The 26,148-nt window shown below is 36.8% G+C and overlaps 3 protein-coding genes and 1 non-coding gene across 19 annotated transcripts in view; 1 reads left to right on the top strand and 3 right to left on the bottom strand.

The window, feature by feature from the left end:
* Window positions 1–974: 974 nt before the first annotated feature.
* On the bottom strand, window positions 975–4,925 carry LOC100181568 (60S ribosomal protein L10a-like). The gene is made up of 6 exons (XM_002131174.4): window positions 4,456–4,925; window positions 3,852–4,004; window positions 2,835–2,983; window positions 2,345–2,475; window positions 1,746–1,874; window positions 975–1,089 (listed from the first exon to the last, which is right to left on the bottom strand). The coding sequence occupies exons 1-6, from the start codon at window positions 4,458–4,460 to the stop codon at window positions 1,006–1,008; spliced, it is 651 nt and encodes a 216-aa protein (XP_002131210.1). The 5' UTR covers window positions 4,461–4,925; the 3' UTR covers window positions 975–1,005.
* Window positions 4,193–4,314, bottom strand: mir4158 (microRNA 4158). The gene has a single exon (NR_034554.1). It is a non-coding gene; the product is annotated as a microRNA 4158 (primary transcript).
* A 313-nt stretch (window positions 4,926–5,238) lies between the features above and the next one.
* On the top strand, window positions 5,239–15,358 carry LOC100176057. 2 transcript variants are annotated; one of them, XM_009859444.3, is made up of 11 exons: window positions 5,239–5,408; window positions 8,325–8,429; window positions 9,094–9,210; window positions 9,388–9,615; window positions 10,017–10,154; window positions 13,400–13,489; window positions 13,836–13,986; window positions 14,053–14,172; window positions 14,290–14,318; window positions 14,648–14,789; window positions 15,088–15,358. In XM_009859444.3, exons 1-11 carry the CDS (start codon window positions 5,336–5,338, stop codon window positions 15,206–15,208), a joined length of 1,314 nt encoding a protein of 437 aa, XP_009857746.1. In that variant the 5' UTR covers window positions 5,239–5,335; the 3' UTR covers window positions 15,209–15,358. The 2 variants fall into 2 exon arrangements, with proteins under 2 accessions (XP_009857746.1, XP_002130986.1); XM_002130950.4 differs by having other exon boundaries at window positions 13,833–13,986.
* Window positions 15,359–15,795: 437 nt separating this feature from the next.
* LOC100183941 (protein scribble homolog) overlaps window positions 15,796–26,148 on the bottom strand; it is a 44,622-nt gene continuing 34,269 nt past the window's right edge. For 2 of the 15 annotated variants that reach the window (XM_026840694.1, XM_026840696.1), the window contains 16 exons: window positions 25,861–25,998; window positions 25,106–25,222; window positions 24,552–24,641; window positions 23,865–24,176; window positions 23,275–23,361; window positions 22,293–22,796; window positions 21,646–21,792; window positions 21,026–21,115; window positions 20,274–20,486; window positions 19,746–19,932; window positions 18,951–19,122; window positions 18,358–18,489; window positions 18,027–18,155; window positions 17,702–17,839; window positions 16,634–16,801; window positions 15,796–16,578 (listed from right to left, as the gene is read on the bottom strand). In XM_026840694.1, coding sequence (XP_026696495.1) covers window positions 16,663–16,801; window positions 17,702–17,839; window positions 18,027–18,155; window positions 18,358–18,489; window positions 18,951–19,122; window positions 19,746–19,932; window positions 20,274–20,486; window positions 21,026–21,115; window positions 21,646–21,792; window positions 22,293–22,796; window positions 23,275–23,361; window positions 23,865–24,176; window positions 24,552–24,641; window positions 25,106–25,222; window positions 25,861–25,998 — 2,595 coding nt within the window. In that variant the 3' untranslated portion in view covers window positions 15,796–16,578; window positions 16,634–16,662. The remainder of the gene's footprint in view (window positions 16,579–16,633; window positions 16,802–17,701; window positions 17,840–18,026; window positions 18,156–18,357; window positions 18,490–18,950; window positions 19,123–19,745; window positions 19,933–20,273; window positions 20,487–21,025; window positions 21,116–21,645; window positions 21,793–22,292; window positions 22,797–23,274; window positions 23,362–23,864; window positions 24,177–24,551; window positions 24,642–25,105; window positions 25,223–25,860; window positions 25,999–26,148) is intronic. The other 13 variants (XM_018817451.1, XM_026840697.1, XM_026840699.1 and 10 more) reach the window with 13 other exon arrangements.

Below are 26,148 nucleotides of genomic sequence, written 5' to 3'. Positions count from 1 at the left end.
CCAACGCATGATACTGGGGTATCATGTGTTTGTACCAAAACTCGTAAAAAAATTTTTTTGCAAAAGTCGAAAATGTGAGATTGGACCCCAACGCATGATACCGGTACAATGTGTTTGTACCAAAACTCCAAAAAAAATGTTTTTTTGGCAAAAGTAAAAAAAGTGAGATTCTACCCCAACGCATGATACAAAAACTCGAAAATGTGAGATTGGACCCCAATCTCCAATCTCACAGATTTTAATCAGAGTTTAAATAGATTAATCAGAGTTTAAATAGAAGAATGTAACTGAATTACATTTCATCATTTAGTTAAAACGCTTTGGACTGTACATTGAGATTCAATCATGTTTCGCAGTTTTTTTTGTAAACTATTTACATATTTTACAAAATATATAACTTTTCAAGTTTTGGTTCCAGGTATTATGTGTTGGAACCAAAACTTGAAAAAAACGTTTTTTTGGTAGGTAGACAATCTGAGATTCTACTCCAACGAACATTCTTTAATCGGTACCTATTTATTAGAGCACGTATTCTAGATCTACTGCGCATGCGCAATAGCGCACGGTCCAAATACATCAATCAGGACGAATATATCACGACACGGGTTTTGTTTTATATTTTCTGTAACCGATTATTTTACGCCTTGTCCAACCTTCATTGTGCCCAAATTTTGCGTGGTGTATTTTCTATCTCTGCAACTTAACATTTTTATGTTCTTCGGAACATATATTATGTCGGTTAAGAACAAATACATTTCTGTTGTAACATTTGGTTTGTTGGTCAAATCTTATATGCGTTGTATTTTTTCCGTAACTGATATTTTTCTGTCCTGTGCTTGACTTAAACAACTAAACAAACACACACATACATGTTCAAATACGATTAAAGTTTTGTCCTCTAACCCTAACTCCAAAGTTTTGTCCTCTAACCCTAACTCCACAATACCAAAATAATCAAAGAAAACATCACAAAATAGTAATCAGCAAATTTATTGTTGCTTGCAATTAGTACAAGCGTTGTGGACGTCCCATTGTGCTTTTCACGTACAGGGAACGAACGTTTTGCCAGTTCTTCTTTAGCAGGGAGACCTGAAAGAAAGCATATTTTTAAGTTTGATATTTAGATTTAACTTACAAAAATCTAAGCCATAATGAGACTTTCGAATGATGACACTTACAGAAAAAAAGGTAAAAGATAGAATAGTAAAAATTTGACTTTTAAAAAGATCTTGAAAAATAGTAAAATTTGAGCAAAACATTGTTATGCACTCTTTAAATCTGTTGTAGGGGGAAGTGGACCCACCCACCAATAAAATCAAGCTTGTTTGGCTTTTAGTAGACAGAAGGTCAAAGGTTTGGTATTTAGTTTGTATAATGTCTCCCAGGTTACTATCAAACATCAGTCATTATATTGAAGCTGAGGTTAGCGAAGCCCGGATTTTAATTTTGCACACGTTCTACACTTTATATGGTATGGTATGACCACCAAGTTCTAGCAATTGCGTGCTTTCTATATATTTATTACGTATATACATAATACATAGTAGGGCGGGGCAGTGTATTTTACTGTATTTTAAAGACTCCTATAAACTGTTGCTAATCTTTCAAAACCCGAACAGGATATTATGCGCTAATAGTGTCCCATCTTTTCCCACCATACTACATTCTACATATTTGTATTTCAGGGAAATTTTACTCCTATATATTCATACTTTTTAAATATATTTTTATATCTTATTACATACCAAGAAGTTAATGGCGAGATTCAAGTTTTGAACAAGTTCATCTTCCGTCATGTTCACGTTACCGATGGCAACAGCTAAACAAAGAACTTTCTTCATCTGGAACTTGATGGTGGATTTCACATCATGGATCTGGAAATAATCATAAGGTTACAATGGGGTAAGATTGTAACTGCGAAGAAATAATAGTCCTGTAACAAAAAAGTCACAAAAGTCACAACCTAACATCAAACATTTAATTTTTAACAAAAGCTTTCTCACGGTAAATAGAGGTGAAAATTAGAAAAAAATGCATGACATAGCATAAAATACAAAATCGTATAAAGCAGGCATTAAAGGCGCAGTATGCAAGCAGTTTGTCTATTCCCACGAGCCACGACCCTAACCAGAGCCACAATGATCATGTTTAGAGCTTTTTCGTATGTGGGTATTTTTAAAAAATAGTGAAAATTATGTTCAAAAATATGCAGTGGCCGTTTCTATCAACAATTGTTTGAAATGTTCAAGGCACCAAAAGTACTAATACAAAATAATTGGATACAAAAATGTGCAAAATGGCCTAATTTTAGGTTTGACTGCGTAAAAAAGACAAGACCCTATACCTTCGATGCCAAAGATTCCTGGTGTGTCACAAGGGAGGGAAACTTTCCTGCTTTGTTGAGACCAGGTCCAAGCAATCTTGGAATTTGTTTAATGAGCGATTCAGAAGCAAGGAAAGCATCATATTTCTTTGCTGGGATTATATCAAAAATTGTTAAATGACATAAATAACTGGACATATGCATTTAGGATTAAGTTTCTGCCCTCAGTAAGGTTTTCTACACGGTTTGTTAAGAAATTAAAACAAAGACATCATTGGGCGTGATGAATAGGATATTGGGCACTAGTGAAGAATCTTTCGATACTTTAGATTATGCTAGTGTGAAGTGATTACGTAGTCCGGGCGTGTACATGGTGTGTACAACTGGTACTGTTTTAAAAGTCTCCCTTTCAGGAGACAGAAGTTGGTAGTTACGTTTAGCAGTTAGCAGATAACAAAGGGAAGGATTCTTCACTAATACCTGCTATCGAACTACAAAATAAAATATTTACCGAGCTTTTTGATGAGTTTCTTATCCTTGTTGAGCTTCTTCAACGACTCTACATTCATGCAAGCGATGTTGTTTGCGTTTGCTTCATCACAATGTTGAGCATCTCCCAACACACAGATGCGGAACTTATTTCGTGGCAAGTTTGGCAACCTGAAGGTAATTGTTAGATTAGGCTGGTGGAAAATGTTAGTGGTTGGTTGTAAGATCAGTGATTATTCGGGTTTGTGGTTGGTTGTGGCGCAGCCAGGGGGGTGTATGGGGTCGTGACCCCCCCTTTTTTACCAAAAAAAAAATTTGACTTTTTTTTTATTAAACCCCCTCCCCCTTATTTTTCTCTGGCTGCGCCACTGGTTGTGGCGATAACGTAAGGTGGCAATTGTTTAATAGCACCCGGATATTGGTCATTGCACATACATTTGACAACATAATTTGTAAATGAGTTTATGAGATGACACACAACAGCCCAAGAATTTAAGACAAATTTAACACATAAGACCACTTTTGGAATTGGTTCTTTATAAAACATATTTAGGAGTGTTATTTACGCAACAAGTTCACAGTAATCTACGATATCAACTTATACTGCAGCGAAGTATGCAGATTAGTAAAAAAATGCTAAGTTTGAAAATGCATAGACATTTATTATGTTAACCAGTTCAAACAACATAAGCGTGGCGATACATTAGTTTTACAGGTTTATGGCACTGGTGTACTGCGGCATTTATAGGGGTCCCTTATAGACAAACCAAATTTTTGAAAGTTCTTACAATTTAACAAGCATAGTTTAGTGAACTTATATAATGAGTGCTGCTCGAAAGCAAACTAACATGGTTATAAACAGACAGGAATCCAAATTAAAATTCCTACATACTTTTTTAAACAGTCTTAACAATTTAACGCAACAATTACTTGTTGCTACCCAATATTAAAGACCATGGGTCAAGGTCCGCCAGGTTTGGCTACCAAAACTTATATAACGGGTAAAAACCCAAAAGTTTTGGTTGTAGCTTAATCATACTTGACTGTTCCAGAGAAACGCTTGTCCTTCTGTGGATCGTAGTTCTTCAAGGAGATTTGAAGCTCCACAGATTCAAGAAACTTCCTCTGTTTGGTTTTTGAACCTTTAAGGATGTTTTCTACGCACTCGTAGAGTGTATCACGTGATACCTTACTGTGAAAGAGGTAAAATGTATTTTAACTTACATAGAGATTAAATGTAACTTACTTTATTCTCGCATAGCCGGAAAACAACAGTCGTTATAACATGGTGCCAGCTAATGAGTTACCAAGTATGTTACTAACAATGGCTGCAAACGCCATACTAAAAATCGTAAAAACTTTTATATTTATTCAAATACAGGCTAGTGTGTTATATGTTTGCAAAAGCAACAACATTTAAAACAGTTCATGCCCTCAGTGTGAAATGAACTCCACATATCTGCGTTAAGTTAATACATGCAAAACAATAACATCATCGGGCAATTTGTTTAACTAAAACACAGCACAAAACTTAACTAGGAGTCCCTACATATATTGCATAACGTTACTTACATATAAATTATAAATTAAGTTCGAAATTATGCATGTAACATGTGATTAAACAAGATATAAATTTCACCAACCTCATCTTGGAAGATTCTGACGAAAAGGAACGAACAATAAATTTTCCAGCGTGACGTTGCTTTTGTCATAGAGATCCTATATCATTCAAAAGAAAGGGGACGAATGCGCTCGGTAAGATGTCTAATCTATGCCCGGATGGAGTTTTTATATCAGCGTACAAAATGTTAAAAGTTGCTTCAAGATAGGAAATATATTCTACAAAACAAATTGTTGTATAAATAAACAAAGTATAATTTTAATTGCGCAATTTTGAAATTTTTTGTGTTATTTTAGAACAACATGATTGTGCTGTTTAAAGAGAAAATGCATTTCATTTAAAAATATCTTATTTTGAAGCACTTTCACATTTGGGTTCAGAATTTGTTGATTATAGCTGTTACCTAATTCCGAGCTTAACGAGAAAGTCGTTTTGTCTGCTGTCTCCTGTCTAGCCGATCCACTTTTTCTCGACTGTTTGGCGAACGAGAGAAGCTATATATCAGCTGTTTCTTACCAGACGACTAGTTATCGCCTGAAGGACGATTGCATTCGTCATGTTCAGTATGCTCTGCCATATTGCCCCAAAATGTAGTGGAATTTTTCAGCGGTATAACTAGAAAATAACTTACACATGTAGAGGGGAGTTGTATAGGTGCAATCGTTTTAGTAGTTGAGTGCCTTTCTAAAAGTTTTCTATTCGTATTTAGAACCTCTTTTTGCGGCTAAATTCGCAGGAGTTAGCAAACAGGGGAGTGATAACATTTCTGTCAGTAAAAGTAAAATAGCGATAAGGATATTGAAATGTGATATAACGATTTCATTGTCGTGCAGAGCATTTATTGTAACCGTCGAACTAGAGAATACAGGTCGTCTGTCGTCGGTGAATTTACTGCAAATCAAATGAATCGAAGCGGATGTTTCTTGCTCTATATTGCTTTCGGAATCGCATTATCTGAATTTGCATTGGCACAAGGTAAGTGATTGTTACAGCTTTTGTGTTAATAAGCCAACTCTTGGTTAAATTCCATACAACGCCGTGAAACCCTACACCTGCAGAGTAGAAAGCAAATATGTTACGTTTGTAAATGCTACGTTTTAGGTCCCGCCTGTCTTAACATTATGTGTGTCGTTATTGTTTTATCAACGTAAAACACTTCGCCCTATATTTGCTGCTATTTAAATGAACGCAGTAAGAATACAGGCAGTTAAATTCGCAAACACAGTGTGTTTACAAATGTAGTTAAGGCTAAATGTTAAGCGGTGAACTCTGAACCCCTTGAGAGTCGAGAGTCAGTCTTAATTTAAATTTTCACTTTTTTGTAACTCCACACCTATTCGATTTATCACTCGCAGTAAATTCAGGTTGAAATCTGAACCCGTGTGAATTTGCTCACCCGTGGAATGAAACCTCACGAATTAGTAGCTTGTCACGACACTGCTACCAGTAATACATATCTTCGATTTTAATTAACTTTCAATTCTTTGCCACTCAAGTGGAAAATATTCGCGGACGGTAGCATATTTTTTGTGGTCGAAACATATTTCGAAATTGAAATTCCTGACACGTAGCTCTGCCGAAATATTCCACTGAAGAATTGCTGGGCTCTCGACGGATTTCGAGCCCGATAATTTGCGAGCCAGACACGCTACTTTAACGGCTTATTAACATTACCCGACTGTGTGTATGTTTATATTTGCCAGAAAATGCGGTTAAGCGAAAGTAAATTAAAAATTCATAACAGACCGTTATACTCCAGAAACGGATATTTGAGAAACTAATTTTTGACTAGTTTTCTTCTATATTAAAATACTTAAATTTGCGAAAATACCTTTTATCGAGTTTTCGTTTTTCCCAGGTGTTATTGATTAAAACAGGTGATTTGTTACAAGAGGCTTAATTAAGCCAGAGCCGTGTTTTTATTGCACCGCAGCGTTAAGTGTAAATGGGTTCAAAAACATTTCCCAGCAAAGATCATTCGCATAATTACGACATTTTGCATTAATTAGAAAAGGCGTACAATTGCCTACAGATGCGAACGCTTCGGATAACAATTTAAAATTCGCCCGTCAACCGCGCTTTCGTGGTTGTCTATAAAAACTTTTTGCTCGCTTTTACAGCACAATTATGGTCGTCGTGACAGATAAAATAAATTACAGCGGCAACAAAAACCCATTACACAACTCTAATAAAATTTGCTTATATAGTAGGCTGGGCGAAAATGTGACACTTAATCGTAGCACATAGTATCCAAATATCGTGTTTTAAACAAGTACATGGGAGTCGTGAGGATACGGTTTCATATTTTGGGGGATTTTTTATGTTTAGCACCAAATGAGACAAGAAAATAGAATGAAACGATGTCCCATCTTTCCCCATCCTACTATATATGGTTACAATGGGTTTCAAGCGCACTAAAGTTATGTATGATCCGTTAGTCATGTTGCCCAGACGACATCTGGTTTAAGTTGTAATAACAGGTGTTTAAAAGGAAGTTGCTCGCTTTAATTTTCCTCTTCATTGCCCGCAAACATTTCATTAAGTGAAATATCATTGTTGTATGTGTATGTCTTGTCGTAGTGACGGCATACGTTTATCGTCCAAAATATCCCTATTAATCTTTCATAACCTTTACGTCGATGGTATGTAACTCTACCTGCCTATTCAGATCGCAATATACCGAATAAAACCCCGCCTTTTCTTAAGTTAAAGATAGCATATGTAAATATCACCGGCAACCTGCTTTGGTATATGTCAATAACCTATATGTACAAAGACATCAAAACCGATTTAAAGTACAAAATAGGAGCGTTTGTAGTTCAAGAGAAAATCACATTTTATAAGTCGATAATAAGGTCTCTTGAAGTCAAATAACAGTTTCGTGAACCAACTATATACAAACGTCTGCCGTGGTATAGTCTCTCCAGACATACCTTATACCGCGTGGAACAAAGATTACGAATGCCTTGAATAATGCTATATAGTTCGTGACCGAAGAGACGAAATAAGTTTCATTGATTCATGTTTCGTCTTTTCTCCAAGCGGTATTATATATATTGAAACTCTAGTCCAGTCCGCATGACGACGTAAATGTTTTGCAAATTGGATTAGGCATGTTTTAAAAAGACTGTCTTCTTCTTTTGGCCTTGGATCGACAGTTTAATTAAGACCAAGGGCAAGACAGCGTCGCCGAGGATCTGACTCAAGTCTACCCGCCGCTTAAGTTTACATACGATCAGTTTAAACAATCCACATCAAAGCTAACACTGTATATTTGCTATTAGCTCAGAGCCCACAGTTTACCCGCCTTCTGCATCCCGCAACACGTATATATGTAACTTAACTCCAAACAACGAAAATTATGACGAAACACATGCTACCCTGTCAGACAGACGAAGCGCATGTACGTGACTAGCCAAACCACAAGATTCAAGGCCACACACACAATATTTTTATATCTAGAGAAAAATTCCTCTGTCTGTAATTCACTGGCTGAGTGACAGGAATTAAATTGTGTAAAAAGACCGGGTGGTTTCAAAACATATAGTGCTGCATACACAGTTTACTTTTACGTATATTTAAAACGTACCAAAAATGAAGAGAATTTAAACTTATTATGAATATATAAGCTGGGGTAAAATGGTACATGTTTCATTTTCGTTTCTCATTCCATTTGGTAGTAAACAAAGAATGTTTAAATGGGCATACAGCGTAGACTCACGCCTCTAAAGAGCGTGGTTAACCGTTAAAAACACGACTGGCAAATATGATACATTTTGAGTTAAGGTATCCCATCTTGCCCCACTTTACTATATAGCATTGTATAATATGACAATACAGTATACTATGTGTAATAAAGCGTTTATGATCTATATAATCATGACTCACCAGATACGACGTCGTGTCCTTATCATCTTTGTACAGCTGAGCGCCTTGGTTGCTCCGAGGGAGGTCTAAGACGAGACGAAAGAGGATGTCTCTTATGCAAGTGCCAATGTGAGTATATATAGTAAAAGTAAACATAAATCATTGCTTTGTATGGACGTTTAATAGGATTTGCTCCAACCCAGTGGGGCACTAATGATGAGTGGTCTAAATTGTCAGACATGCATAAAAATCATGAACAAAGTTATATTACGTGGTAACTCTTAAGAAGGCATGAGATGTATGACACAGAACCCCCTGTTATAACGATTGTCGTTGTTCCGCCACCGAGGATAAGGCAAGCTGCATTTATTCATTTATTGTTCGAATGAAAGTGCCCCCCATTAGCATTATTAAAGGATTCTACTTATTTTGTTTCTAAACACCTTTATCAAACGGTGCAACAGTCAGTTTTTTACACCTTTGTGTATAGTTTAATATATTTATTTAATATATATACAGTATAGGGTGGAGGGAAGATGGGACACATTTTAACTCTATTTTACCGTCCCATTTAGTAGTTAACAAAGAACATTTAAAGAATTATAAAACTATATGCCGACGACTTTCAAGGACCGTTGTTACCTGATTAAAACACAATCCAAATATTTGGCTATTATGTGCTAAAGGTGTCCCACCTTCCCCACCCTACTATATATATATATATATAAATATATATACGTTCACCTATTACTGTGTACACTTGGTATAGTGACGTTGCATGTTTTAATTACAGATAGTGTAGTGCATAACCGTCCATGCCCATTACATGGATGTACCGTTGAGCTACTCGGATGTCCTGGTCGGTCTCTAAGGAAAAGTAACGGTTGTACACTTTGTGAATGCGAACCAGGTAAGAATAGAAAACGTTTTGTAATTTTTATACATAGGGAGGAACAAGGGTAAAAAGCGGTGCAAAGTAAAAAAAATAGTAAGAAGTAAAAAAAACTTTAGTAAAAGATTTAAGTAAAAAAGTAAAAAAACATAATTTTAGTAACACAATCATCTATAAATACTACTTACGTTTAAGAAAATGCGACGTCCGCCGAAAAATCCGAACTCAATCCGACAGTTGCACCAATGTTCGACCAGGCGAGCTCTGACAGCCAGGTTTGTCCCCAATTAACCTGTACAGCACAGCAATTGGGGTGCAATCGGTTGGCTGTCAATCAAACTACGAGATGTCGGATCTGCTCATGCAGGGGAAGTCCCAGGAGAGGGAACGCAGACGAGAGAATTGACATAGACCCGAATTCTGGTAAATCTATTTCGATTTGTGAATTTTCCTGAACGAAAACCGACTTGCATTATTAAGAAAAACTAAATTAGGAATAGTTATTTTGTCATTGTTTGGCATATACAGCTGTACATATAAAGTAAGGTGGGGAAAGTTGGGACACCTTTTAAATCTGTTTTCTTGTCCCATTTGGTAGTAAACAAAGAACATTCAAAGGATTGTAAAACCGTATCTTCACGACTTTCATAGAGCGTTGTTAATTGTTTAAAACACAATCAGGATATTTGAATATTATGTACTAAAGGTGTCCCAACTCCCCCACCCTACTATATGCTTATCTCCTTCTTAAACACACATCATGTATAAGTTTAGTGCGTATTGCTCAAGTACTGTAATACTAATACCTTTGCTTTGCATTACAGATGGCCAGTGTAATACCCCGGATCTTGGCATAGCAAGTATTGGAAGAAACATTATATCCCGAGGATCTAATGTAGCGAAGTATAGACTTGTCATTAGAAAGTTAAAAAAGGGATTTCAGCCGGGGAAATCGTATAAGGGTAGGTTGTACAATACGGCAGTAACAAATCGGTGTATGGTTCACCAAATTTTAAACAAATATACAGCCATGAAATTTGGTGTACAGAATTAGGCGAACGCTTCAGATTTTTGAAGATATTTGAAAAATCGGATAAATACGTGAAAACCTTAAGAATTAAGATCGACGTTTAGTGTATTTTCTCAGGGAGTTCTTTAGAACGTGGTCAGACACGTATAACACTGGGTGTGAAACGAATCCTTCAGACCGATGTCTTATGGGATTTAAAGTAACTTGAGATTTATGTTTCGATCCAATTTAAATTCCCGTTAAGTTTTTAACAAACCAATCCCAAGCGTAAATCGCAATAGCAGGGCCGCCATTTTGCTTTGCCCTAGTTTTCGCACTATTGAGAAAGAAATTATCGTATAGTGTTTAAAATGCTCGGCTAAATGGTATTTTTAGCCAGACAAGTGCTAGCTCTTGTCGCCAATAAGGTTAAGCATTAGGGGGACTTTTACTTATGCAAGATATTTTTGTTGCTCTGTGTCCGTTTTTGGGTCGAGGATGGCTGCAGCAGTATTTGCAAAGATTAGCGATTGCACTTTTTCGAAACCCGTAACCGCAAACAAACACAGGGCACAGAGAAACGAGCAAAGGGTAAAAGTTTTGGCATCGGCAACAACTTTGGTTGCGCTTATTGCTTACATGTCAACAAACTGTCATAAACTATAGACTCTGTCGCGTAGAATGTATAAACATGGACAAAATTATGCGCAATGCATCTTTGGCCAAAATTAGGGCACGGCAAATTTCGCGCGACTGGTGTTACTTTTACTGGGTTAAGTAATCTTCGTTACGAAATTTGTATAATTGAATTTGTGGTTTTCACGCCGCTTAAAATCCGATTACCGAAGACACCACAAGTGATAAACACTTGCCGCGTATTGTTCGAGATTCGCGCCGATAAAACTTTAACGCCGAATCAGATTTACTGGGTTTCAAACACCTGCCTGTACCCAATATGACAGTTAGCTGGACGCCCTCCAAGGTTTTTAATCGTGTTTGTTTATAAAGGAGATATAAAGATGACGTAACGATGATAAATGCTGATATCCTGACTTATGGTAAAAGTCTGGGGTTCTAAAATCATTTGGATCGTTAACGTTTACGTCATTCTTGTTGATTCGCAGTGTTTATGCATTGTAGGAGCTATGGTAGTGCTGTTATGAGGTTCTGTACGTAATGTGTTATATAGTAGGGCAAGATGGAAGACTTTTTCATTCTATTTTCTGGTCCCATCTGAACGTACTGCTTCAAACCGCCAAAAGTTATAGTATGGGTGGGGTAAGGCGGGCGGCTTTAGCACATAATATCCAAATATCCTGATCTTGTTTTAAAAAATTAACAACGTTCAATGGTAGTTGTGAGGATACGGTTTTATAATTATTTAAATGTTCTTTGTTTGCTACCAAATTGGGCGTGAAAATAGAATGATAAGGTGACCCATCTTCCCCCACCTTACTATACATTAACAGGGGCGACGTTAGTTGCGGCACGACAGTAACGGGAAGTCCCACGGCTGTTACTGTTTAGTGATGTCACATGCGTTAAGATTGTTTGTCAGCTTTTCTAATCGTTGGATCGCCAGAATGGTGGGGCGCCTTCCGCGTTACGGCCCATCTAACTCGGCGCCGCTGAGCAACCACTTTGCAGCTCTCCGCATCGACTGTTTAAAATCTACGAACGAAGAAAGTAAATTGTTATAACTGGAGCCGCCTCTTAACCACGGGGTATGAGCTTTCAAAGGGGGTCGGCGTCGCAGAGACATATACTTGGTTATGATTTTCGACCCCGTTTTGAAAATAGCATTCGAAGGTCTTTACAGCGCCGGACTCTAATGCGAAGAATGTAACAGTCGCGACCCCGCGCGTTCACAGTCACGGGCCACTAAACAAAAAAATCCCGGCGCCCGGTTATCAGGGTAACGCTTTCCACCAAAGTCTCTCCGTATCTGAGGTTTTGCGGCGGTTTTTTCGGTAACTTTTTCCTGGAAGCCCGGATACGAAGCTTTCCGTCGCGATATAATTCTTGATCTCGGTCGTTTCAAAGAACGTTGCTTGTTTACTGCTCTACGAAAACACACAAAGTCAATTTAAAAAGAACGCTAAAGAACCGATAAACGTCTTGGGAAAAACGCTACTTAAAAGAAGTTTTTTTTGCTCTGGAAACGCTTTTGTTATCGCGGGAATCTGAGCCACCAGTGCCGGGGCGAGGAGACGCTGAGAGAGTATTAATCTCAAATTGTCGCCTTTGCACTTTTGCTGCTGTCTGCGCAGTCGCATTGTCGTACGTTACTGCTGTTTCTCAAAATCTAAGTAAACGCTGCGAATTTCTAACATTCTGCGGTGGACTTGTATGGCGACGAACATGGCGCTTTCTGGGTTGTTTTTTTGGCGACAAAGAAGTTTGTTCAACGTGACCTACACTGCTATACAGCCTTGAAGGAATCCAATTTCTATTTGTTTATTCTATCGACCAATGGGTGAAACATCAAGCGTTCAAACGTTGACTCATGACAAACAAGTCAAGGTGTCATGTATTGTGACGTCACAGACTCCACCACCGGAGGAGGCGGGGGTTTTCACACCACTAAATACGTCACACGGAAACGGAAATATATTTGCTGAGAAAATGTCGCGTGTGATCTTTCAAAAGTAAAACAACAGAACAAGGACGCAGACAGATGGTAAACGCGTGGGCGGCCTCTTGAGAATGTTGTCATATCTTATGAGATTTTCCTACAAACCGTTTCTTCTTATCACCGGAGACAGGCATGACCCGATAACGCAAGCAAATCAACCGTAAGCATCCACGGTTCGGTTTATTCTTTGTCTTTCACGTCTTGGTAAAAAACATTCACACACCCACGATATCCAGAAAGAACATACTTTAAAAACTCAATCCGCCGTTCCGCACTGTTATGTCCGCACGTGGGCGCCGCAAATCAGCTGATAACGCAACTAAATTTCCGAAGCAAATGGAAAATTTTCCGGCTCATTAACTTTTAATCTTAACGACATTAGAAGGCGAATCATGATCATTTGAAATGTGGATTGCACCAACGCCGTCGTAATGTGCATTAAATACACATAAGATAAGGTCATGAAATGCCACACCTTACGGGTTGCCTGATACTTAACCTGATAAAATACAAATTTTAACTTTACGCCCAGCAGACGAATAAAATTGAAATTTCGTTTTCAGTTCAGATAAAAGCAAAATCCCGAGCGCCTCCATTTAAGAGATTTATGGTTGAGATAAGAAAGCGTCCAACAGCACGGAACGGAGTAGCAGGTATTGTAGTCTTTATTGGCCAATCCATTTTCAATCCCGAATAATAAAAAAAGGTGTCGAAAGTTAAGACCTTTTGAGGAAATCATAGTTTAAGGAAAACAGTATATTAGGGTGGGGGTTAGATGGGACACCTTCTAGCAGATAATATCCAGATATCCTGATCGTGTTTTAAACAATCAACAACGGTCTATGAAAGTCATGAGGACATAGTTTTATATTTCTTTGAATGTTCTTTGCTTACTGCTAAATAGGACGAGAAAATTGAGTTAAAAAGTGTCCCATCTTCCCCCATCTTACAGCATAATATAACTAAAACACAAGAGTCATTTGAATGTTTTTTAAGCAGCGACATCGTGCGGCGGCGGACATTTTCCCTTCAACGCAACTGCTCCTGTCAATGCTGATTGTCCGCTAGTAGCGTCAGAGATCAGCGACACAAATAAAACCTCAGTGTCCTTGAAGTGGACAGCGCCATCATGCGGCTGTATCGAAATCAGGTAAAATCCTTTTAAGTTCTCCGGTATTAAAATCACACAGTTTGTTTTACTCGTTATATTCCGCAGAGCTATTGTTGTTGACTTTAACAACGTCGGTTATCGTGACGTAGAAGGTGAAAGGTCAAGTGGGGTTGCAGGAGGAAAACTCCCATTAATGAGAACGGTGTGTGCGAAAGAAAGGCGCAGGTATATGTATATCTTATGAATAAATGAAATTTATTTCGTCTCTTCGGTCACGATACTATAACGACTGGAAGAACGGCTCAAAGTGTTTCAGAAATAAAACGTTTTCTTTTTTTTCAGCTCCAGCGTTGGGAAAAACAAGAAAAGAAGTAAGTTATGTGCTGTAGTATACCAGCCATATTTGCAGTTTGAATCATTTATTAATATCTCTTTACCCATATCGTTATCCACCATTTTAAATATATGTTCTTCGTTATCGTACTGGTAGACCCATATATAGTAGGTTGGGGTAAGATGGCCCATGCTTTGTTATGTATTATCGTTCCATTGGGTAGAAAACAGTAAATATTTACGAAATTATATAACCATATCCGCACCACTCTGAAAAAACGTTGTTATTTGTATAAAATACAATTAGGATATTTTGTGCATCAACCTCACCCCCAGTAGTATATTACTCATGTTACTTTCTGTTCAGAAAAGTCGAAAAGAAAGAAGGCTTGGGTTGACGTGGATTGCTGTCGAGCAGCAAACGCCCCACCAACCCACCGCAGGCAAGGATCAATTAACGATGAATGCGAGATGAGAGGAAAGGTTTATTCGCTCAAGAAATATTACAAGTGAGTGACGTAACTGAAGGTATGATTGAAATGTTAGAGGTTTTATATGTTATAGCTTAGCTTCTATTTTATGTGGATGAGGTCTTCGGCGATAATTTTTATAGGTCAGATTTCGCCCGTTCAAAAAATCATTTCGCTTGTTCATTTGCAAAATGCATTTTGCCCATTCAAAGTATTAGGATTTTGCCGGTCAGACTATACTTGAATAGAATAGGCGACTAATGAGCAACGGTGTGTCCAATGCTTCTTGGTTGAATTGGTGCATATTCAAGTCCAGTAATATATATCATATTTGCAGACTACCACATGCACTAAAGTCTTGCCGCAAGGGATACAAGCGATGCTGTATTAAGAACGTCAAACAGAGAATGCGCGCACATCGGAATAAGGGACGAAGCATGCGGCGACAAAGGATCTGAGATCCCGCAAAAAAATATTTTCGCTTCGAGCAGTTGCTGCTTTGCGATACGAACTAAAATCGTGCGCACTCGCGTTTTTTGTTGCATTTTCCAGCTTTGTTTATGAATTGTTTCAGTATTGTCGCATTAAAAGGACCAGGCGCTCATATACCTGGATTCTTCGCAAACAAAAAGAACGCAACAGGTATTGTCAGTAACTTTATACCAACTTACAGACATACTGTGGGGAAAGACGGGACACCTTTACACATAATAAACAAATATGCGGACCGTATTTTTCAATGTCCGCTATATAAAATAATCATTTTCTCATTGTATTTTCCTGAAGAGAATCATGGCTTACTACTATGTATAGTAGGATGGGGGGAGACGACACACCTTTAGCACATAACATACAAATATCCTGATCGTGTTTTAATAACGGGCCATGGAAGACGATTTTGTAATTCTATGAATGTTGTTTGTTTACTACCAAATGAGACGAGAAAATATAATTAAAAGCTGTCCCCCCACCCTACTATATCTATAATATGAGGGAAATTCACAAAGAACTAGCGCTGCATAAAACACACCAGAAGACACAAGTATTCGCTATTAGAGGTTGTAATTACGCCCCAATATACATATCCATTATCATCGTTAGTTGGGTAAAACAACGAATTAGAATTTTTAGAAAAATACATTTGACAAACAGTCAGCACCATTGGAGCGCCGAAAGTTGGGCAAAATTACTCGTCCAACCACAAAAGCAAGGTCCGAGGAAAGGTTAGAAAAAGTTATTATGCGGAAAACGCGAATCGAGATGACCGAAAACAGCGGAAAAAAACGGAAACTAAAGCGTTATATACGGCTACGTAATTACACGCGGTACCATGATCGGATAAACAAAGTAACTAAGCGGTATCGCAAAAGTGACAACATTTGATGACGTCATATAGTGACGCCATCAAGACTAATTGAATTGGCTTGGGATTAAAAAGTCTCAACCGCGCGACACGTTTGAGACGGTAAAAAACAAATAAAGAAGATAGAAGCCCGTTTGGCGAGGTCTAGCTGAGCAGTAAAACTTGAATTATAGCTGTGGAATAGTGGACCCTTGTTTAAGATGGCCTTAAAGCAATGAAACTATTTGCTACAATACGTGCCCATTTTTGAGTGGCTGTATCGGTACTGGGGAATTACCAAAAGTCGCTGGTAAAAAGGTTAAAAGTGAAGTAGTTTGAGCGACTAAAATGTCGGCACCTAGTAAGCTTGTTTGTTGACGGTTAAAATTAAACGGTTATATGAATCAGTGAAGCTCCGACTTTGGTGCTCTATCGCCATCTGGCGGCAGTGGAAAAGTGGCACAAGAAGAAACGGCACTAGGTCATCTGAAAAAATAATATTTTAAAATCGAATGAAACAAAAAAGTATACAAAAACATACATGGTTTGTCACCCGGGTGAGGGTTGAACTTACCACCCTTGGATGTCACTTACCGCTGGCTGTTGTTTGTCAGTCGCGTTGAATGAACCCTCGCTCCGCCGACCTTTCATTTTCTCCTTGGTCATTACCATCTGTGCTTGCAAGGCGTCCGCCTCCAGTGATTTAAACCTTAAATGTGACAACTGGGTGTCAGATATGGAACATCTTGCCAAAATTCAACAATAGCTTTTTGCCCCAAAAAATGTCACAATTGTTTCAAATATGAAAGATCTTGCCAAAATTTCACAGCTTTTGTTCAGAGAAAAAATGGGACTACTGTTGGTCAAAAATGGGTTAAATACCTTGCGAAGTTTCTTTAAATTAAATTTATCAAAAAAACAAAGGAATGTAAATCTATTCAAGCAAGAACCAGCAATGTTTGAGACTGTAAGATCTGTGTACCTTGGACTACTATACTAACTATACTAAGGTTAATCAAAAAATCAAATTTAACTAAGTTTCTGTTATGTTAAAAAATATAGAACGTATGTTTATACTGAATGAGTGTATGGGAACTTCGGTAAAAATCTTGTTTTATCTGTGAAGCACTACAGTAATACTAAATGCAGTGAACAACAAATATTAACTAAAATACTTTGATGTCGATTAGTTACAGAAAAACAAACAGTTTTAAGCTAAAATTAGATTTGTGTTATTTGTACACTTGTACAATATTTTAAAATTTGTTAAAATTATTTTAAAAACACTCTTGAAGTTGTTAAAATATTAAGTAGTTTTAAAAATCACGTTTTAGATAAAAACGACATTTAAAAAACAAGCTTTGGTTGAAATCTGCGCTACACAAAATATAAAATTTTATGTGAAAACTGACTACTGACGATCAATCACAGCTTGTGTGTTACGTCATGCATGCAACCTACAACAACCGTGCATCTTGCGTTAGTGTTGCCTATACAACTCCAGTGTTGCCACTGTTGTATTAACAGTCACATAAACACAGTGTTAACTAAACCTTTCAAGCAAAACGCACAACACTGATGTAAGGACACTGCCCACACTGACAGTCACCTCATACAGCCGTCTGCCGAACCGTTGCTATCGGTAACTGATTCTGTGCCACTAGAGGCACTAAGCGACCGCTGTGCAGAGCGACGTCGCGCTTTTAACGTATTGTAAATCGCAATGTCGTTTTCAAGTGATGCCATCCTTATGTTGAAATTTAAAAAATTAGAAACAGAAAATGATTGGCAACACTTTTAAAGTTATTAAAAAATTAGAAATAAAAAATAACTGAAAAAATACAAATGGCAACACTTCAGGTATTATTCAAAAATTAAAAAAAATGACTGGCAACACTATCCACACATTATTACATCACAATTAAAACACAAACCTTTCTTGTCTCCATTGTTTGCGTTTCTCGGCTTCCAAAGCTCGACGTTCCGCAGGTGAAAGGTCATGACCTCCCCTGGCATCTCGTTTGACCTCAGGTGACGTCACTTTTAACCTCTCGTTCAAAGCACTGAAGGTTAACGAAGTTAGTTAGTCAAATTTACTCAGAAATTGATAATTGGTTTGGACCATAGAGAGGTTTGACAAAGCTATGCAAGTAAACTACTATCACAGCTATTTAAGCAGATATAAGTTTACCCTACGAAAGATTTAAAAAAAAAAATTGTTTTATTGTGGCCCCGATTGCAATCACACATAAATAGAACCCCCACCTTGGTGTTGCGTCTCTATCTTCAATGCAACTTGCTCTCTTCACATCTTTCTCCAACGATCGGATGAGATCCTCCTCACTACTTGCTGTAACGGGAACTGAAAATTGTGGAGTCAGTCGCTCACGTGCGCTCCTGGTGGAGAAATAAAGCCAATTATTTTTTTTTTTTTTTTTTTTTTTTTTTAAAATTTTGTTAACTATTATTTTAGGTAATTCACTCGAATATTAACAAATTCAGCAAAAAAATTATAAAAAGATGAAGATCACTTCAAAACTACCTTTGGAAAACCTGTAGACTACTAATACTTTTTGTTTAATTTACCACAAAGACAAAGCTAATTTTAACTCTATTCTATGTGAGTGAGGTCTTTAGAATTTAGGCCAGATTCGGCCCATTACCCCAAAAAACTAACTATATTTTAAAAAAACTGTAGAATTATAATCCCTTTTGTTTAAGTCAGCACAACGACAGAGCAAACTACTCTATGTGGGTGGGTCTTTATCCTTATGTTTCAGCACAAAGACAAAATTAACCAGATATCTAGTCTATGTGACAAGGACTACAACTACATTCAAAATACGACGAAATCTCACAGTTTCTGTGGTCGTTTTTCCACTTTATATTCTTTCCCCTCTATAACAATGGAAGCATCGGGATCAACCCTTGTCGAGATGTCGGCCATATCTTCGATCATCTCCTCATCTTCCTCATCTATATCCATCGACTTCCGGATGTCTTCCTTGGATAAAGTCCCATATTTCTTCTCTAGAAGATGAGGAAGGTTGTTAATTAAATTGATTTTTATGGTTTCCAGTTGAATGAGAGGCTGCTGGTGTAGTTTACACGAAAAATATATCTTATACTTATATTATATAATTTTTCTGGACATTATTTTTGTCTGTAATGTATTTTTTTCTATAAAAGATTAAGTTAATGATTTGTATGATTTTATGAACCTAATTCAAATAAAAGACTGACAATACTATTTATGGTAAATATATCTCTTATATCATATAATTTTTCAGAACTTGAGTTTCGTTTCTTTTGTATTTAAATAAGAGACTGACAATACCTATTATGTGAAATATATCTGTTATATTATACAATTTGTTAAGCTTGAATTTTGTTGGTTACGTTTCTTCTTTGAAACCTGAAGATTGGTAATGGTGTTGGAATTTTTTATTGAATTGTTAAAATAACACCTTTTTTTCCAAAAATGACACCCTTTCCCCCCAAAAATGACACCCTTTTCCCCCAAAAATGACACCCTTTTCCCCCAATATGACACCGTTTCCCCCCAATATGACACCTTTTCCCCAAACATGACACCTTTCCCTGTCAAAAACAACAATTTTCCCCAAAAACCGACAAAAACCACTCCCACCCACCTTCCTCCTGCTTAATGGTCCTAAGATCTTGATCGCTGACGAGGCTGATCTTCTTCCTCCTCCCAATGCTCCCTGTGTCATCTGCTTGGTGCTTGATCTCCTGCTCGAAATATTTCCTTCGATCGCGGAACGACATTCGATCAACGTGCTTGTTATCCACCACCGGAGGCGCTGAGCTTGGTGGAGCCTGAAGATAGAAATATTTAAAATATTGATATTGTTTTGGGGAGGAAACAAAGACTTTCAAAAAAAAAGATAAGGTTTTTTATAATTTTTATGAAAACATTTTTACTTTTTGGTAAAAAAAGGAATTTTACAGGAAATATGTTGTTATACCTTTTCTAAATTCTATGAGCGCTATGTAGCCTACAGAAAAATGTAAATGGGTTTACAAAACATAAAAATAGAGTAATAGTATGGTTGCAGTAAGTATTAAAAACGACATCAAAATTGGCATGTCGTATGATTTGAATGATTGAGGTTTCAAACAACAAACGAAAAACAAGAAATTGAAGATTTTTAAAGAACCTGGATTTCTGGGGAAGAGAGAGCAGAAGAGGGCGATAAAGAGCGTGGAGTAAAAGTTTTGGGGAGTAAGTAAGAAATATCGTCATCTTGTGAGGAAAAGTGGACTGCCCGCTGCCGGACAGGGAGCAGGGGACTTCCATCCTCGTCAGTGATTTTAAGTTGAGGAGGGGAAGTCATCGGAGGACTCAGATGTGGTTTTATTGTAAAAGGAGACTGAAAAGAGAGGATTAACGAACATTTACTTCTTTTTTTCACTTTTTTTTTGTAAAATTCAGAATTTATGCGTAACTAAACGAGTTACAATACAATTTAGGAGGAATTGGATGAGGTTTATTGAAAAGGAGGAATTAAAATAGAAAATTTATGAGAAAGTTTGATGTTTAAAGATGTGGCCTCAGATGTTGGAAAAATATTAAGATAAATCGCAAGGAGTTTTGTTTTTAATAAAAACAAATTTATGATGTTTAATTGAAAAGAGAGAGAAAATTGATGAGGGAGATTAAAATTTAAGCGTAAAGAAGATGGATGATCTTTGGAGGGATTTCCCCATGTGTGTGCAAAATGACAGTCGTTATAACATGGGTGTTCTGTTCCATACACCTCGTGCCTGCTTATGCGTTTCCATGCATGTTTCTTTGTGGGTAAAAGTATTAATAAAAAAAATAAAGGGTTTTACAGTTAAGAGAAAAATTTACTGAAAAGAGAAAAGTTATGAGGAAGATTGAAAATTAAAGATAAAGAAGATAGATGACCTTTGGAGGAACTTCCCGTAAAGTTTCCACTGTTTTTTCTTCAGGAAGAGCAGCAAGGGAACGGTAGTCAGGGAAAAATGTTGCGAAGTTCTGACAAAGAATATTGTAAATCAATTAATAGGGAAAATTTTTGAAGGGGAGGTGTGGTACAAAGGTTTATGTTTAAAATCAACTCTTAACAAAGGGTGGAATAATTTAAGGGAGGCATGTTTGGTAGAAAAGAACCAACTGTATTAGGAATGGGAAAGACAAAATATCAACTTAACTGTTTGTTTTTTTTAAGTTTTTAAAATTTAAACAGACATAATTGATGGAAAATAATAAAAAAAAATTTTTTCGGTGGTGTTAACATTTAAAAAAAAAATATTTTTTGGAAAAGAACCAACTCTAAAAGGAATAAAAAAGACAATAAATTTAAAAATGTTTTTTTAGGGGTGATACCAATTTAAAAAAGCTTATTTGGTAGAAAAAAACAATTGTATAAGGAATAGAAAAAACAAAGTGTTTTTTTTATGTATGTAAGTTAAACAAATTTCTTGGTAGAAAAAGGCAGTTAGGTAGAAAACATTAACAACCGATTGTGTAAAGAATGTTAAAGGTAAAAAAGAATGAGTTTAAACCGGATCATGCTTGGCGTTGTATGTTTGGTGCCATAATGAAGATTCAGGTGGAACATGCCAGTCATGCATAGTGGCAACGAGGGTGACTGTGGGGGTTCTGCTTTCTTGTGTACCATGCTCAGTGGATAAGACACTTTGTGGGCTGGACTGGAAACAAAGGTTTAGGATGAAATACAAAATTGGAGAAAAACTTTGTGTAAAGCACATTGTGTGGATTTGTATACACTGTTGTCGTAAGGGATATTATACTTGTATTTTAGCTCTTCCGGCAAAAATTTTGCTGACAGCTGTTTAGACATTGCGCACAGGTTGTCTTCATCAGGGTGAAATGACATAAACGAAAGGTCAGTAAGGTACAATTTTTGCCGCAAAAGCCAAAATACAAGAACACATTGTGTGAATGGTTGTTTTGGGTAGAAGATTTAACAGTTTTCTTAAATAGGAAAGGAAACAATGTAAAAAATAGGGAAAATAATAAACAATTTTATGTGGTATGTATGGCTCTTATAGTAGAGTACTACAACACTGTGTTTTTTAAAGTATGTGTGTTCATGAAACGAAGTAGAAAATAAAAGCAACTGAAACAATGCATGAGATGTCTGTTTGGCTCTCATGAGTTGGAAGACGCTTGGATGCCAGGATCTTACATTTTCACTGGGGGGTAGTGGGGTGATGGGGTCAGGGACAGCAGCAAATTGACGATAATCGAATCTTTTCGGAGATCTAGACGGAGATTTTGGAATCTTCTTCTTTTGTGTTTCATCTGATGGGAGGAAGGATGGAGGAGCTGCAAGCTTGGTATGTTGCAACTTCCGGAAGAATAGATCCTCATGCACAATGTCGGGGTGGGGTGACGGAAGGGAGGTGGGGTTTTGTCGGAACGAAGGTGGGGGTGATGGGCTACATGGGGTGGGGCCTTGGGGCCATGAATATCGGACCTGGGGGCTGGTTGGGTTACGAGGGGATAGGGTGGGTCTGTGGGGAAAATCGCTTGAGCTAGGGGGTGGAATTTGTGAGATGTTTAAGCGTGGTAGAGATGGTTTTGTTTTGGGATCTTTGGTGGGCTGTGGGGTTAATGTGTTTGGGAGTAAACTTGTGCTTTGTGCTCCAACATCGGTGGGAAGAAGAACTTCTTCTTCTGCATCATCTTCCTATGGTTGTGGAGATGGAAAAGTTTTAAGAAACAAGAAGTAGAGTAGAATTTTGTAGTAAAAGTATAGAAGTAGGTGAGCAAGCCCTTTAAAATGCTAGTAAAGAAAGGGATTGGAACATTTTAAGGGGCCTGAAAAAAAGAAGAAATCAGCATCCATGGGTATGCTGCAAGTTTTCCTTTTATATATATATATATGTATATCCACTTTATATGTGACAAAGGGAAATCGGATAGGAAAAAAGCGACGAGATGAAATAGATGATACAAATGTGATTATTCATCACAGCAAACTGTAAACTATCACGAATCGTGAAAACAAGTTTTCTATCATGAATGTTAATCACAAGAATCACACGAGATGATCACGTCACAAACAATGATTGTCACGACTATGATGTCACACAATGAGACTATGATGTCACACCACGCAACAAGTGACAGTTAGTGATTTACGAGACACTAGATGTCACTGTCACCTTAACAAACGACTCGGTTTTAGGCCGAGGCAGCGAAGCGTAAAGACGATAAGAAGCTTTCTTGTGTGGCTCGTCAGAAATTCTCTCCTGTTGAGTTGGTAAGTTAACCCATTGGGAAAATTTTTAACAAAATTAAAGTTCTAAAAAATTCAGTTTTGCACAAAAATGGCGGAAAAAATTATAATACAGAAAATTATAATACAGAAATCCGACTGTCAATAAAAAATGTTAACATTTTTTAAGGTAAAATGTGTAAAAATTGGTTAAAAACACACTAGTACTGTTAAATTTTTTTAAATTCAACTTTTACCAAATTTACCCATAAGTTAGTGGATATTGTTAAATTTTACAAAAATTTATTTTTCAAAATTTAACCAGAAATTAGTGGAACATGATTAAGGTTTCAAACAACAATGTTAAAGTAATTACTGTTATGTTTTTGTTACAAGGTTTCAGTGAAAATAGTTGTTAAAATGGTTTGAGCATTCGTATATTAGTTAAAGTGCTGCATCTCTTCATGCAGTGTGGTGGTAAGTTCACGATGCAAATGTTATGTTATCGCTGCAGTTAGTTCATCCTCCCACTCCCACCTTGGTGATCGAGGGTTTCTGGCTCCGAGTTTTAGGGGGTATAGGAGGGGGCATGGCGGCGGGGCGGGACTTGGGTTTCGGGGAAATTGGGGGCGGGGACAGCTCTGGGCTTATAGGGGGCTCAGTGGTTTTTTCACCACCTTTTGAAAGCTGTCGACTGCGTCTTCTTCTGCGAGGTTCAGGTTTTTCCTCATCTGGGGGCAAGACGGGTACGTTCCTGACCGGGACATCGCTCAATTCACGGTAACTATGCTTTGCCAACCCAGCCATTGCTCCACTGCCAAGCTCCACCTTTTTACTTATATGATGATCCTGGTGAAAACATGAATATTCTTAAGATATAATCAAAATTTTATTACAGTGTAAACTAATTAAAATCTTGTAACAATTTTTTTGAGTGAAAAATGTAGCTAAAAGCTGGATATGAAATGAAGCAGTTTAAAAAATATTTAAATTATCGGTATAAAATGATAATGGCAGTAAAAAAGATTTCATTGGAATTAACTAGGAACTAAAATTATGTCGAAAAATTATTTACGTCGTAAAGTCAGTCAGCAAAATCTTGCTTGAAGAGCCAAAACATAAGTATATAATAAACTTTATAATATTCCCCCCTTTATTTTAAAACGCCACAAGCAAAATTCTTGCCAAACAGCCCAAAATATGAATAATCCAAACTTAACCCACCTCATTCTCATCATAGTTTGGATGCTTGGGTGACATGCTTGAGGTGATGGTTTCTATTTCCAAGTCATTACTGTCCTGTAGTTCGGGAACCTGCGTTTGCTACTAACTAGAATATTGCGCAGCACTGCACCAAGGCAACACTGCCTGGTTTGGAAACCACAAAACGCAAAATATAGCGAAAAAGTTAAAAAATAATTTAAAAAAACAATTGAAAAAAGAAAATTGTACAGTGTACCTGATTAAAAGTTTAAAATAAAAAAACAGAAATTTCAAACACCTAAAACACTAAAATATTGGGTAACAAAATAAATCTAAACGAACAGGGTAAAAATTGACGGAAAATATTAATAAGTTTCAACAAAAAATGTACAGTGTACCTGATTAAAAGCAAAAAACTTTTTCAAAAAACCAAAACAGGAATTTTAAAGACTTAGTAAGTTTTAACAATTACGTGTAATTTATGGGAGTAAAAAAACAGCAAAAAAATGGAATAAAATAAATCTAAACAAACAGGGTAAAAATAGGCAAAAAAATGAATAAGTTTTAACAATCACCTGTGGTTTATAAGAGACCAAGGAAGGGGGTGTGTTTGAAAGTTGTTTGTATGAAGGTTTCGTTGCTACAGGGGGGGCTGACTTTGGTGGGGGATAGGTGAACGATACCTCATGCTCCTGCCAAGTATTTTGCGTCATTTAATGAAATTTAAGACTTTCACATTTTTTACTACTTTTTTTCAATTTTTGTGATTTTTAAATTAATTTCTGTGACTTTTGAATCAAACAATTCAGATTTTTGTTACTTTTAAATTGAATAAGGGTACACTTACAGGTACATTGCTTTCATAACGGTTGGTAAATAAAAACACATTGCTTTTACATCTTTGTTTTCGCAATGAAACAAAAATAAAAATTGTATTGTGTAATAGCTGATAAGTGTGAACATATTAAATCTTGTGTTATAAAGGCGTAAAATTACTCTCCAAGAAATTTTGGCCAGTAAAAAAAAACTTGCGTTAAGGAAACACCTGCATAAAGTTTATCAAGTAGAACTCAACTGATAAATAGAAAGCTGGTGGAAGATGGGACATCTTTATCACATTTCTAAATAACTGATCGTGTTTTAAACAATTAACAACAGTCTATGGGAGTTGTGAAGATACGGTTTTATAATTCGTTAAATGTTCTTTGTTTACTACCATATGGGACAAGAAAATAGAATAAAAATGCGTTCCATCTTCCAGACCCTACTATAAGAGGTAAAAACATTTCTACATTAACTTGCATTATGTATATTGTATATAAGTTCTTACCTGGTGGCTGCCATTTGTAACTGGTTGCTCAATTTGAATATTCTCTTTCTCCTCCACGTCTCTTATTCTCTTTAATTGCTCCCTTTTCTTTATTTCTTCTTTCTCCCAGGCATCCTGCTCCTTAAGCATCTGGCTTTCCTACAAAGAAAAGCAGAATATTAACGATGATAAAGTTATTTTTAGCTTTGTATCTGAATAGCTAATCATTCAACCTATTAAAACATTCTAACTGTTCCATAAAAAATTCCATATTAATATATTAAAAATCTGACCTAAATTCCAAGTACG

This window comes from Ciona intestinalis, chromosome 2 (assembly GCF_000224145.3).
Source record: "Ciona intestinalis chromosome 2, KH, whole genome shotgun sequence".
Taxonomy (NCBI): domain Eukaryota; kingdom Metazoa; phylum Chordata; class Ascidiacea; order Phlebobranchia; family Cionidae; genus Ciona; species Ciona intestinalis.
The sequence above is the reverse complement of the archived record's forward strand: the minus strand, read 5'-3'. Positions and strand labels throughout refer to the sequence as shown.